The 12,709-nt window shown below is 33.3% G+C and overlaps 1 protein-coding gene across 2 annotated transcripts in view; it reads right to left on the bottom strand.

Moving 5' to 3' along the window:
* The window catches only part of LOC132751955 (sodium- and chloride-dependent glycine transporter 1-like), a 74,302-nt gene that overhangs the window by 15,149 nt on the left and 46,444 nt on the right, over positions 1 to 12,709 (bottom strand). For both annotated transcript variants that reach the window (XM_060742176.1, XM_060742175.1), the window contains exons 9-12: positions 12,124 to 12,248; positions 10,801 to 10,913; positions 8,146 to 8,277; positions 6,292 to 6,391 (exon numbers count right to left, since the gene is read on the bottom strand). In XM_060742176.1, coding sequence (XP_060598159.1) covers positions 6,292 to 6,391; positions 8,146 to 8,277; positions 10,801 to 10,913; positions 12,124 to 12,248 — 470 coding nt within the window. The remainder of the gene's footprint in view (positions 1 to 6,291; positions 6,392 to 8,145; positions 8,278 to 10,800; positions 10,914 to 12,123; positions 12,249 to 12,709) is intronic.

Here is a 12,709-nt window from a genome sequence, read left to right as displayed (position 1 = left end):
GGCCGACTTATAAATTTGACGTACATAATAGCTCATTCAGTGAAAATCTCATACATTTCAGATGTTAATGAAATAATCACGTTATAATCATTTGAAATAGGTATCAAACTAAATGCATTTCAGCTCCTCCGAAAATTGCGTATGCTGAGCATTTATACACAAATGGCTAATAAAAAAATAAATTAGAATAGTTGAACCGGGTGATGCTCCCCGAGTAGGTTTTGGACACAGAAAGGTATACCTCTTGAAGTGTCAGAGTTATATCCCTGACAAAGTTTAAAGTGTAAAAATGAACAAAGGGCAATAACTATAAAATTAAGCAAGGCAGAGTTTTTTGCGTTGCACTTCTATTTATGAGATCAATCTACCTACAAATCTCTTATGGTTTCAGAGCGATGTCTCGGACAAAGTTCAAAGTGAAAAAAAAATACCAAAGGGAAATAACTTCAAAATTAGGCAAGACAGAGTTATGGCTCTTTTGCACTGCACTTCTATTTAATGAAATTAATTTACCTATAAAATTTCATGTAGATATCTCTTATAATTTAAGAGTTATGTCCCGAACAATGTTCAAAGTGTAAATATGAACAAAGTACAACAACTCCAAAATAAGGCAAGGCAGAGTTATGGTTCTTTAGTCCTGCACTTCCACACATTGAAATCTATCTACCTACAAAGTGTAATGTTGATAACTCTTATAGTTTTAGAGATATATCCAGGACAAAGTTCAAATTGTACAAATGCACAAAGGGCAATTACTCCAAAATTAGACAAGAAAGAGTAATGGTTCTTTAGCACTGCACTTTTACACAATGAGATCTATCTACCTACAAAGTTTCATGTTGATATCGCTTATAGTTTTAGAGTTATGTCTCGGACAAAGCTCAAAGTGAAAAAAATACAAAAGGGAAATAACTCCAAAATAAGGCAAGACAGAGTTATGGTTCTTTAGCACTGCACTTCTACACAACGAGATTTATCTACCTACAAAGTTTCATTTTATATCGCTTATAGTTTTAGAGTTATGTCTCGGACAAAGTTCAAATTGGAATAAAAATACCAAAGGGAAATAACTCCAAAATTAGGCTTTAGCACTGCACATCAACACAATGAGGTCTATCTACCTAGAAAGTTTCGCTTTGATATCTCTTATAGTTTTAGAGTTATGTCTCGGACAAAGTTCAAAGTGTAAAAATAAACAAAGGGTAATAATTCTACATTTAGGCAAGGCAGAGTTACGGTTCTTTATCACTGCACATCTACATAATGAGATCTATCTACCTACAAAGTTTCATGTTGATATCTCTTATGGTTTTAGAGATATGTTCCGGACAGAGTTCAAAGTGAAAAAATAAACAAAGGGCAATAATTCCAAAATTAGGCAAGGCAGAGTTATAGCTCTTTTGCACTGCACTTATATTTAATGAGATTTATTTGCCTATAAAGTTTCATGTTGATATCTCTTAAATTTTAGAGCTATGTCCCGAGCAATGTTCAAAGTGTAAATATTAACAAAGGCCAATATCTCCATGGTTCATTAGTCCTGCACTTCCACACAATGAGATATATCTACTTACAACTTTTCATGTTGACATATCTTATAGTTTTAGAGTTATGTCTAGGACAAAGTTCAATGTGTAAAAATGAACAAAGGGCAATTACTCCAAAATTAGACAAGAAAGAGTAATTGTTCTTTAGCACTGCACTTTTACACAATGAGATCTATCTACCTACAAAGTTTCATGTTGATATCGCTTATAGTTTTAGTTATGTCTCGGACAAAGTTCAAAGTGAAAAAAATACCAAAGGGAAATAACTCCAAAAAAAGGCAAGACAGAGTTATGCTTCTTTTGCACTGCACTTCTACACAACGAGCTTTATCATGTTGATATCTCTTATAGTTTTAGAGTTATGTCCCGGACAAAGTTCAAAGTGTAAAAATAAACAAAGGGTAATAATTCTACATTTAGGCAAGACAGAGTTACAGTTCTTTAGCACTGCACATCAACACAATGAGGTCTATCTACCTACAAAGTTTCACTTTGATATCTCTTATAGTTTTAGAGTTATGTCTCGGACAAAGTTCAAAGTGTAAAAATAAACAAAGGGTAATAATTCTAAACTTAGGCAAGGCAGAGTTACGGTTCTTGTGCACTGTACATCTACACAATGAGATCTATCTACCTACACAGTTTCATGTTGATATCTCTTATAGTTTTAGAGTTATGTCCCGGACAAAGTTCAAAGTGTAAAAATAAACAATGAGCAATAAATTCCAAAATTAGGCAAGGCAGAGTTACGGTTCTAGTGCACTGCACATCTAATCAATAAGATTTATCTACCTACAAAAAATCATGTCGATACCTCTTGTTGTTTCAAACTTATGTCCTGGACAAGAATAGCGGACGGACGGACAAAGCGGCGACTATATGCTCACCCTTCGGGGAGCATAAACCTAAAGTCCCCTCCGGTTAAACCGTTAGGGGACTAATAATCCGATATTTTTTTTAATTATACATATAATTTCCTGTAGCGGTTTAGACCACATATAAGACAAACATAAATACATTTTTTATCTAATTGAATTCAGATGGCATATTTAAAATGGTACTGTGATTTTATCTGTACAGACTTTGAAGAAATTTCACTTCACCTTGATTAAGCAAATACTTACATCAAATAACACGGAAAGAAAACAAAAGATATTATACCGTAGTAAGTTATAATGCTGATATACTGACAGATATACAGCTTCAGATATTCAAGTGATAGATTAATTAGTCCAAAATCAACTTTTCTTGCATAAATAAGTTCTATATTTTGGATTCAATGTTCATCAATCGGTAAAATATTATTGTGTGGCGTTTACAATGGCCATTTCCCCTTATCTCAATTATTTCCCTTTGATGAACTTTTACATACTGTCAGAGTAAACTGCCGTGGAGTGAAGAACAACAAAGAACAGGTATAAATCTGAGATAGACAGGAATATATGTATAAGTTTCGGATTTAAGCTGTACAGAAATAAGGTTCATTTTTGTGTCTACACCGTTCAGAAAATAATGTTTTACACCGCTTTGTGCGAAACTGTTCATGTGGTCTACACCGCTGAAGATTTGAAAAATACATGTTTTGAGTACTTACACACATATTTCACAAAAACAACTTCAACCAACGTAAATAATGAATACAACAAATTACATCGAAAACATGAGTTTATTTAACAAGTTACACCTAAAAAACAATGCGAGATCCTCGATTCATTTGTCAATTTTACCATTTGGCAATGTTTAGTGCAAGATATCTCAAAACATAATTACAATGGAATATTTCTACATGGTACCGAGGAACTATGTAAGGCCAGATAAAAAATGTTAAGAGTTGAGAAAAATGTGTCACCTACCTTACCCACTATGACAGTACGACATCTTGGAAGTGTCTACACATTAATATCTTATGACAAAAACAGTGTGTGTTTGTGTGTGTGGGCTAGTTTACCCTACTTGGCGAGGTGAATGTGTTGTTTTACCAATACAAAGTGAGGTTACACCTACATTGTGAAGTATACCTAGGAACTTTAAACTTCATTCCGTGAGTCGAGCCGACATTCGGTTTAGTTTTGGGTTAGGGACGCATACGAGTAAGTTAAGGGTAAGGGTTAAAGCTAGGGTTAGAGTTAGAAGTTAGTTGAACAAAGAACAAATACCTCATATTGTTATAAAAACAGTGTGTGTGTGTGTGTGTGTGTGTGTGTGCGTGTGTGTGTGTGTGTGTGTGTGCGCGCGCGAGAGAGTGTGTGTGAGCGTGTGTGTGTGTGTGTTTAAAGTATTGTAATCGATTAAGGTAAATGAATTCAAAGACTCGTAACTCACATTTATTAGACTGAGAACATTCAGAGAGTTAAATGAGGGATAGATGATTTGTGAACATTATGTTTCTTAGTATTCAGTTGATAGCAGGTGATATATTAGACATTTAACAGAAATTCCAGCCGACATTTTTAGCGTTGATTAGGGTTATAAGAATCGACACTATCGCGCACTTGCTGAATCCAACAGAAATATTTTTGTAACGACAGGCAGGTAAAATACCCTTTTCTAAATTAGCGCATCAAATAATGGCTACAGTACTGTACCTGTGATAACTGTAAAAGCAGTTAACAGTTACAGTTTTAATTCATAGTAAAGGACTGAAAACAAGATATAGGCCAGTATTCAGAAACGGTACTTAATCTCAATCTCGACTCAAACTCGCGAAAGCTAGGTCGCCTCAAGTAACGCTGGAGTAGACTTACGGTAAGTAACTCACAATGTGCATAGTGGTGGTATTCGTTTTGTTTACTCAACCTTACCTCTTGTTAGGGAGACTTCAAAAGTTGACTGATCGGTTTTATTGCATAACATCACTCAATATACATTGTAAAAGTGTAATAATGTCGTTTAAAGGAGTGTATTTTAACGAAGTGGAACAATTTTGTTAAAGAATTAATTATTAAAAATCTTAATTTAAAAGAAAAAAAAACGATTTAAAATAATTATACGTGTGTTCTATAAAACAAAAGCATGAGGAGACATTTAAAGAGTATTTAAAAGTTTTCAAGTATTAAATGCCAAAATAGCAAAATAATGTTGGAAAACCTGAAAGTCATGACGAAAAAAGAAGCTAAAGAAAGTAGTGAAAGGCTTATGACAGGCATTTAGAACTGAAAAAAAGAAACATTTCAATAGCTTTAACTTTATTTTGAAAGAAGCATCCAATTTTTTATGTCATTGATATTTTTTTTTGCAATACACACTTATGTTTCCCTTTTTTAATGATCTTATGATTTTAAAGGCCCTTTATGGCTCAGAAATTCTATCTATTTTATTTCTCAAAATTTCAACTTTTGTAAAGGGTATAATCATATTGCATTATCATTTTATATTGAAGTCAAAATACTACATTCTTTACATTTTTCTACTATCATAACACAATACTGCACGTTCAGTGCAACTTTAAATAGTTTTTAATTTAAAAAAAAAAAATTAAAATAGAAAGAGAAGCATGCTTTTAACAAGACTGTTGTTGGTATTTGCAAAATATAATCCTAATCTTTTTAATTTCTTGAATCAAATTCAATGATTTTGTACATAAGTCCCCCCCCCCAAAAAAAAAAAAACAAACAAAAACAACAACAACAAACAAACAAAACGACCCTGTTTGATTGTGATGCTGGAATACCTAACGACTGAAGCGGTAAATCATTTTCAGCTGTTATTAAAGTTACAAACTGGATGTAAGTAATGAAACACCATACTCGTTTAGTAAAGTGTATTTTACATAAATCATGCTAAACAAATGTTCAAGATATTTTTTTCTACGTGGATTTTGATTGTTGATTTTGGAATTTGAATGCTCAGACGTCAATGCTAACTTTATGCCATGGTTATTCATGACGCCATGAAGATATTTTTCTGTCATTTTCCTTTGAAATTGAATTGGGGATTCAAACAGTGTGATATAACGTGTATCTAACTGTTATACATATGCCTATATTTAGAAGCATACGACAAATCATCCAGAATCATCGATGGTCACATTGACAAACACAGGAACAGTCATTTTCATGGATAAAAGGAAATTCAAGAAATTACCAATTTGAAATCATATAAATTCATTTCTTTTTGGCATAAGTACTGGTATCCCGCGAGCTGAATACCCTCTAAATAGTTCATACTAGTTGCGTCATACTGGGTACACCTCTTTGAAAAACATTTTTTTGATAAAATTACACTTCTGACATTAATTAATGGGATCATCTCTATTCCTAAGTATCTGTTTTTCAACATTTTTTTTCTAAAATACTGTCAGTTCGCGTATTTGATGCACTTTAATGTATATGGGACGAATAAGATTCAAAATCAATACTCAAAACTAAGTGGTATTCAGTATTTTTTTTATTGAGGACACCTCAAGGTAGCCCCTTCCTAATCTCACAGATTCTCAACTTATCTGAGTTCACTCGCCACTTACTTTATAACCTGAATACCACTTTATTGAAGGTGAGGACAGTCTTGACCGTTAGGCAATTATATGGGATTTACTCATTGAGTGTGAGTGTAAGTATCGATTCTGAATACGGGCCATAGTGTTTTTCCTGAGTGCTTCCACTGGAACTGGGACCACAAATTACTTGAAAACCAGTTTTTACATATCAAAACATAAACCGAGTAAGTCGGAAACATCACTTGTCATCTCACAGTGCCTGTTAAAAAAGCGAGAGTGATATATAAGGTTAAATTTTGGACTTACCATATATCCAGCATACTGCGATGAGTTCACAAAAGCATATAACCATCAGATTGTAAGAGCCAGAATACCAGTCAAATAATGTCAACACAAGAATGCCGCCCTGAAATATAAAATGTTCAGTATAATTATCTAAACAGCTCTATCACATGTTATAGGGATCTTTTCGATCAGAGTAATTGGAGCTATATTCGCACAATTGCCCCCTATAGACATCCAGAAGTCGGCAGATGAGGGTTTTTTCCAAGCTAATCTGTAGGTACAAACTATCCTTAACCTTTACAGTTTTATGGTGGACTACCCGCAACAATAGATAAGTCAACCTGTTACCATATTTTCGAAGCTGTAACTGTAAAAATTTGTTTGTACCTACAGATTAGCTGGGAGTAAACCAAATATTCTTAATTCCGAAGTAAGTCTATTAATTACGATGCACTATACGGCAAAAAGCATACGCCTTTGACCTCAGGCTAATATGAATAATAAAGCCATTGAAAACACTTAATTATTAATATTATAGTATTATGGTGAAAAAGGTAAAATATAAGATAAAAAGATCAACAAGGAAGAGCGACGTTCACAGAATGCAGCCTCCAACAAAATCCAGTCACACTAGACCACCTGATATGCACCAAGTAGGGCACTAACAAAAAGCAGGAGGGGTCATAAAAGGTGGGACATGGCGTGGTCGTACCAATAAATGATAATAATTGACAACTAAATAAGGAAAGACTTAAAAATGTCAAAGCCGTAATAAAAAATAAACAGTAAAAAATCACAATTGTCTAAAATTTTCAATGAAATATCTGTGATTACAAAATATGATCTTTGTTGAACATTTTTGCAGTTTTATATTTGATTCAAAAATAATAGGAATAAGTTAGCAACCAAAATTACTTGAAGTTTGCAATCAAAATGCGCTTTGACAAGATATTTTTGTGTAATGGAACTTATTAATATTAGCATCTCATGTCAAATTTATCTCATTCAAGCTGCATGTATATTCAATCTGATTAAAATCAGCTCTAAATAACGCTCCGCATTTAGATCTGACCATCACCAAATACGGAGACGCTTCTCGGGACTTTTCAAACGGCCAATCATGGCGAGCTTTCATAATTTTGAAAGCGATTCTGTTTTTAATTTTAAACGCTGGAAAACCAATATCGTGAAGATTTCAAGATATTACGCTGAAACAAACATGCCGTCGTCCATGAACATAATTATCTAACGACTTTTATGTTTGCCCTAGTTTTATAATAGTAAATATAAAGTGACTGAAACAAGCACATGTAAGCCTGAAATATCCTCAGGTGGTGACCGGGTTTTAAACTCCGGACCTCTAGAACTCAACCACGTCGCAAAAGGGTAAACCGATTACCCAACAGCATGGCTGTTAGAAATGGCCTACACCTGTAGTCACTGCACTTTCAACAATAGAATTACCACTTTCTAATGCCTATTTGTAACGGACGATTTAATTGGATTGCTAAAATTAGCAAACTCTGGAAATCCGAATCTGAAAGAAGGGTGGATATCAGATCTACATGGATCCGGGCTTAAGTCAGATTGCAAGTATATTCTACCGTATATCCCGTCACTAATAATATACTTATAAATTTTTGTTAGCCGCTGAAAACAATAAAAGGAAACAAACAGGAACGTTTAACTTGTATATTGTTTATTAATATTATAATTATTATTATGATTAATCATTTAAATTATATGAAGAATCTATTCACACTGGTTTTAAAAATAACATAATTATTGATTTGAGCATACAGTGACTTAATGCATTTGATAGGAAAACGTTATAGTATAAAATAAATAGTTATGGTAGTAAGAAATAGTGTAAACCTTTGTTGACATAGGAATGCCGAGAGCAAAACCAATCATACAACATATGAATGTAAACAGAGCTTTCTTCCTGCGGAGTAATTGAGGATAAAGATCTGTGATACCACTGATGACCGTCTCCATCATAACCATCTAAAATAGAACATATTAACTTCTATAATACTTACGAAACAAAAATTGAGTCAAGATGACAATCCTGGAAAAAACTAATGATTGGCCACTTGGTAACTTCTTCTGGATTTTTGTGAAGGATCTTCATATTAAACACGGTGTATGTATGTATGTATGTATGTATGTATGTATGTATGTATGTATGTATGTATGTATGTATGTATGTATGTATGTATGTATGTATGTATGTATGTATGTATGTATGTATGTATGTATGTATGTATGTATGTATGTATGTATGTATGTATGTATGTATGTATGTATGTATGTATGTATGTATGTATGTATGTATGTATGTATGTATGTATGTATGTATGTATGTATGTATGTATGTATGTATGTATGTATGTATGTATGTATGTATGTATGTATGTATGTATGTATGTTTGTATGTATGTATGTATGTATGTATGTATGTATGTATGTATGTATGTATGTATGTATGTATGTATGTATGTATGTATGTATGTATGTATGTATGTATGTATGTATGTATGTATGTATGTATGTATGTATGTATGTATGTATGTATGTATGTATGTATGTATGTATGTATGTATGTATGTATGTATGTATGTATGTATGTATGTATGTATGTATGTATGTATGTATGTATGTATGTATGTATGTATGTATGTATGTATGTATGTATTGTATGTATGTATGTATGTATGTATGTATGTATGTATGTATGTATGTATGTATGTATGTATGTATGTATGTATGTATGTATGTATGTATGTATGTATGTATGTATGTATGTATGTATGTATGTATGTATGTATGTATGTATGTATGTATGTATGTATGTATGTATGTAGTTTATGCTTAATGAGGGTCCATCCGCCCGTAAGGGCACAAAATGCAGCTTTCGTGTCGAGTACGGACCCCGGACATGTCACCAATCATGCCCTTAAAGAGTTAATTTTGAAGCACAAAGTGGTGACAATTTACATCCATGCCATTTCCACTGAGTATTAGCCAAAGATATGAATTTTGAGCCAAAAATAGGTCACTGTACGGCGGTCAAAAAGAATCTAAATGTACAGTAACCTGAGACAATATGAAATTGTAGCCCTGAAAAGGGTTGTTGGTGCCATCAAAAGGCCTGCCGTTCAAGCCGTCTAATCGTGCTAGGGGCTCACGCACCCTAGCACACCATCCTCGTCGACCCGAAGCCTTCTTTGTAGGGAGTGCCCCTGGGCTTTAGTCAGGACATCGGCAGCTGGTACGCAGCACGAGTTCCGATCTTGTTTACCGTCCCCAGTCTTCAAATCATCTGCCGATGCCCTGTGTCTTCTCTACAACGTACACGTACCAAGGGGAAGAAATACGGTTAAAAGAAAATTACTGTTTAGGTGGTATTTTTTTGTAAAAATGTTCCAATGTGTTCTTTCCCTTGATTAAGAAAGTTTCACATCAATGCCTACATTTAATATTAATTTCAATTCAGGGGAGCGGTAGCCTAGTGGTTAAGGTGTCTCTCAACCCAGAGATCATGGGTTCGAGCATCTAGGTTAAGGTGTCTGCCTCTCAACCCAGAGATAATGGGTTCGAGCCCTACTCGGGTCACGACCATGTTTCTGCATATGACACCAGTACTGGTTGGTTCCAGGAAGCGGACTCGAAAGTGATTAATATAAGTTGCAAGAACTTGTTTCGCAATCGAGCTTAAATAGATATGTTTAAACCAATTCAGTAATGCAGACAATGTAAATCACATTTAACCTTAGTACTCAATCGTAAAGTAACTTACAAATATACAAAGAACTCCGTTGAAAATGGAGGACATATCTTGTCTATAGTCAAAAGGACAAATTTTTGCCTCAACACATGGCCTGAATAGAAGAATGGCCATTGAAGGATAGATGATTTTTTAAGGGACGGATGTGCCCGAGAAAAAATAAAACATTTTAAAGCAAAATGCAAAATATAACTTTCTAACAATTTTATCATAAATCACAAAATAAACGTTCAACCAACTTTTATCTGAAGGTAAAGCTATAGAGGATATTCAAGTTTCTTCTATAAATACAGTATTTCTTTGCATCGAGTGGTATGAAATAAATTTTCATACCACAAGAAAAAACATAAATTTTCTGTTAATTATATACTTTTTCTTTTTTAACCTTATGCATAGGAAGAATTCCGTTTTTATTCTGTGTATTGGCTGAATTTAGAAGAAAGTAGTCCGGCAAGACACCAGTGAAAATACGGAAAATATGTTTCACTGCAGTTAAAAGAATTACAGTGAAAATACGGAAAATAAAAATACACATTTTTTTCATCGATATTTCTCAATTTTTCATTTATATAGTATATAATAAAAGTATATAATAAAAAGATTTTTTTAAAGATATATCGATACCATATGTATTTAGAACACACTGAAATAATAAATATTTTTGTAATAAGATGAATATAGACAGAAATGACCTAGAGGGGGGTAGATATGATTAATCTATAGAAAGCTTCGTGTCTTACCTGACTGTCGAGTCCGAGAGTGATGATCATGAAAAAGAAAAGGAACGCCCATAATGATGAGACTGGAAGTCTCGCAATGCCCTCTGGGTATGCTACGAATGCCAGTCCGGGGCCTACAAAGTGTAAAACGTTTCAACAAAATGTTTTCAAAAGTGCATATTTAAAAAAAGCGATGACGATATACAGAAAAACATATAAAATAAGAGGTAGTGAACCAGAAATGATAAAGCACAAATTTAATAGAAACACACGTGATGTTATTGATTCATTGGAACAAACTAATTTCTAAAAAAAAAAGAAAAAGAAAAAGTCATTTTAATAATAAACACAACAGCGTACATGTATGTATTAATTCTCCAAGTCGAAGTAAACATTATTGCCATGTTCTATTCCTAAACATATAAGAAATATCATATTTGTTCCAGTTGTATTGCTATTATTTACCTTGCTAAGATAAATTGACAGCAATTAAATAAATTTCTAAAATTGCCATACTTTTCAAAAACAGAAAACATTAAATAGTTTGTTACTGGATAATGCTAAAACAGACGTTCTAGTGATTCTATTTTTATAAAAAAAAAACTGAAGTTTTATTTTCAAAAGTTATCAACCTGTTTCTATTATTCTATAAATAATTCTTCACTCAAACCACAGAACGTTTGGATCTTATAAAAATTAATTTAGTTATCATTAAATTCATTTAAATTTTAAAATTATCCGTCTGTTTTCAAATGATCTGTTTTTTAAATGATCGCCAACCAGGTTTTACAGAACATAGGTTGATTGCCTGTACATTATAATAAAATGATAAATAAATGGAATGTTATATCGTCGCTTTGACTAGAGCAGCTGTGACAAATGGAATGTTATATCGTCGCTTTGATTAGAGCAGCTGTGACAAATGGAATGTTATATCGTCGCTTTGATTAGAGAATGCTTGTGCAAGTATGTTAACTCTACTTTATTCCATATGGAAGATGAAATCGCGATTGTTTTTTCAACAGTCTAGATTCAATTCAATTAGTGTTTCTACAGAAGTAAGAGGTGCCGAGCCCGAGTGGTTAAGGTCGTTGACTTTAAACCACTTGCAACTCGCCGCTGTTGGTTCGAATCCCGACAGGGACTTAGGATTATAAGCTTCCTTACGCAGCGTCGGTGGTTCTACTCAGGTATTAGTGCGACATAAAACCGGATCAAAAAAATATTTCCACATTAAACTCAAGTTCGTTGACATTAAACTCGAGTTCACTGACATGAAACTCAATTTCTATCACTTTGATTCTTCTAAATAATATAAGAGTATCATATCCAACGTGCGCTTACCGCTGTCAGCAACATCAGCCACATCCTGGTTGGTCACATGAGCCATGTAACCAAGTAGAGAGAAGATGGCGAAACCACCGAACACACTCGTGCCACAGTTGATAAATGCAACAATCACAGAGTCCCTGAAATTTTTAGATTTTACTTTTTTGCATTACAATATTATCATAGTACTACATACATGACGCATCAGGTATTGTTCTAAATACATAAAACTTGTATGTATGTATGTATGTATGTATAATGTATGTTTATGTATGTATGTATGTATGTATGTATGTATGCATGTATACATGTATGCATGTATAATGTATGAAGCGGTGGATAAAATATGGCCGTTAAATCAAAACATAATATTGAGTTAGACGATTTTTTAAAATATTTTTCACAACTTGGTAATGATATATTTCAAGCGAGAAATGAGGAAGCAGAACGCTTTACTTCGGATAATGATTTTAATGACTTAAATGGGTCAGATGAGATTTTGGATAAACCCATTTCTGTAAATGAAATAATTGAGTCTGTTAAGACGTTAAAGAGAGATAAATCTCCTGGTATTGATTTGTTATTGAAATGAATATTTTTT

The sequence above is a fragment of the Ruditapes philippinarum genome, unplaced genomic scaffold (assembly GCF_026571515.1).
Source record: "Ruditapes philippinarum isolate M1 unplaced genomic scaffold, ASM2657151v2 ctg7309_1_1_1_1, whole genome shotgun sequence".
Taxonomy (NCBI): domain Eukaryota; kingdom Metazoa; phylum Mollusca; class Bivalvia; order Venerida; family Veneridae; genus Ruditapes; species Ruditapes philippinarum.
This window is presented reverse-complemented; position numbering and strand designations above follow the sequence as displayed.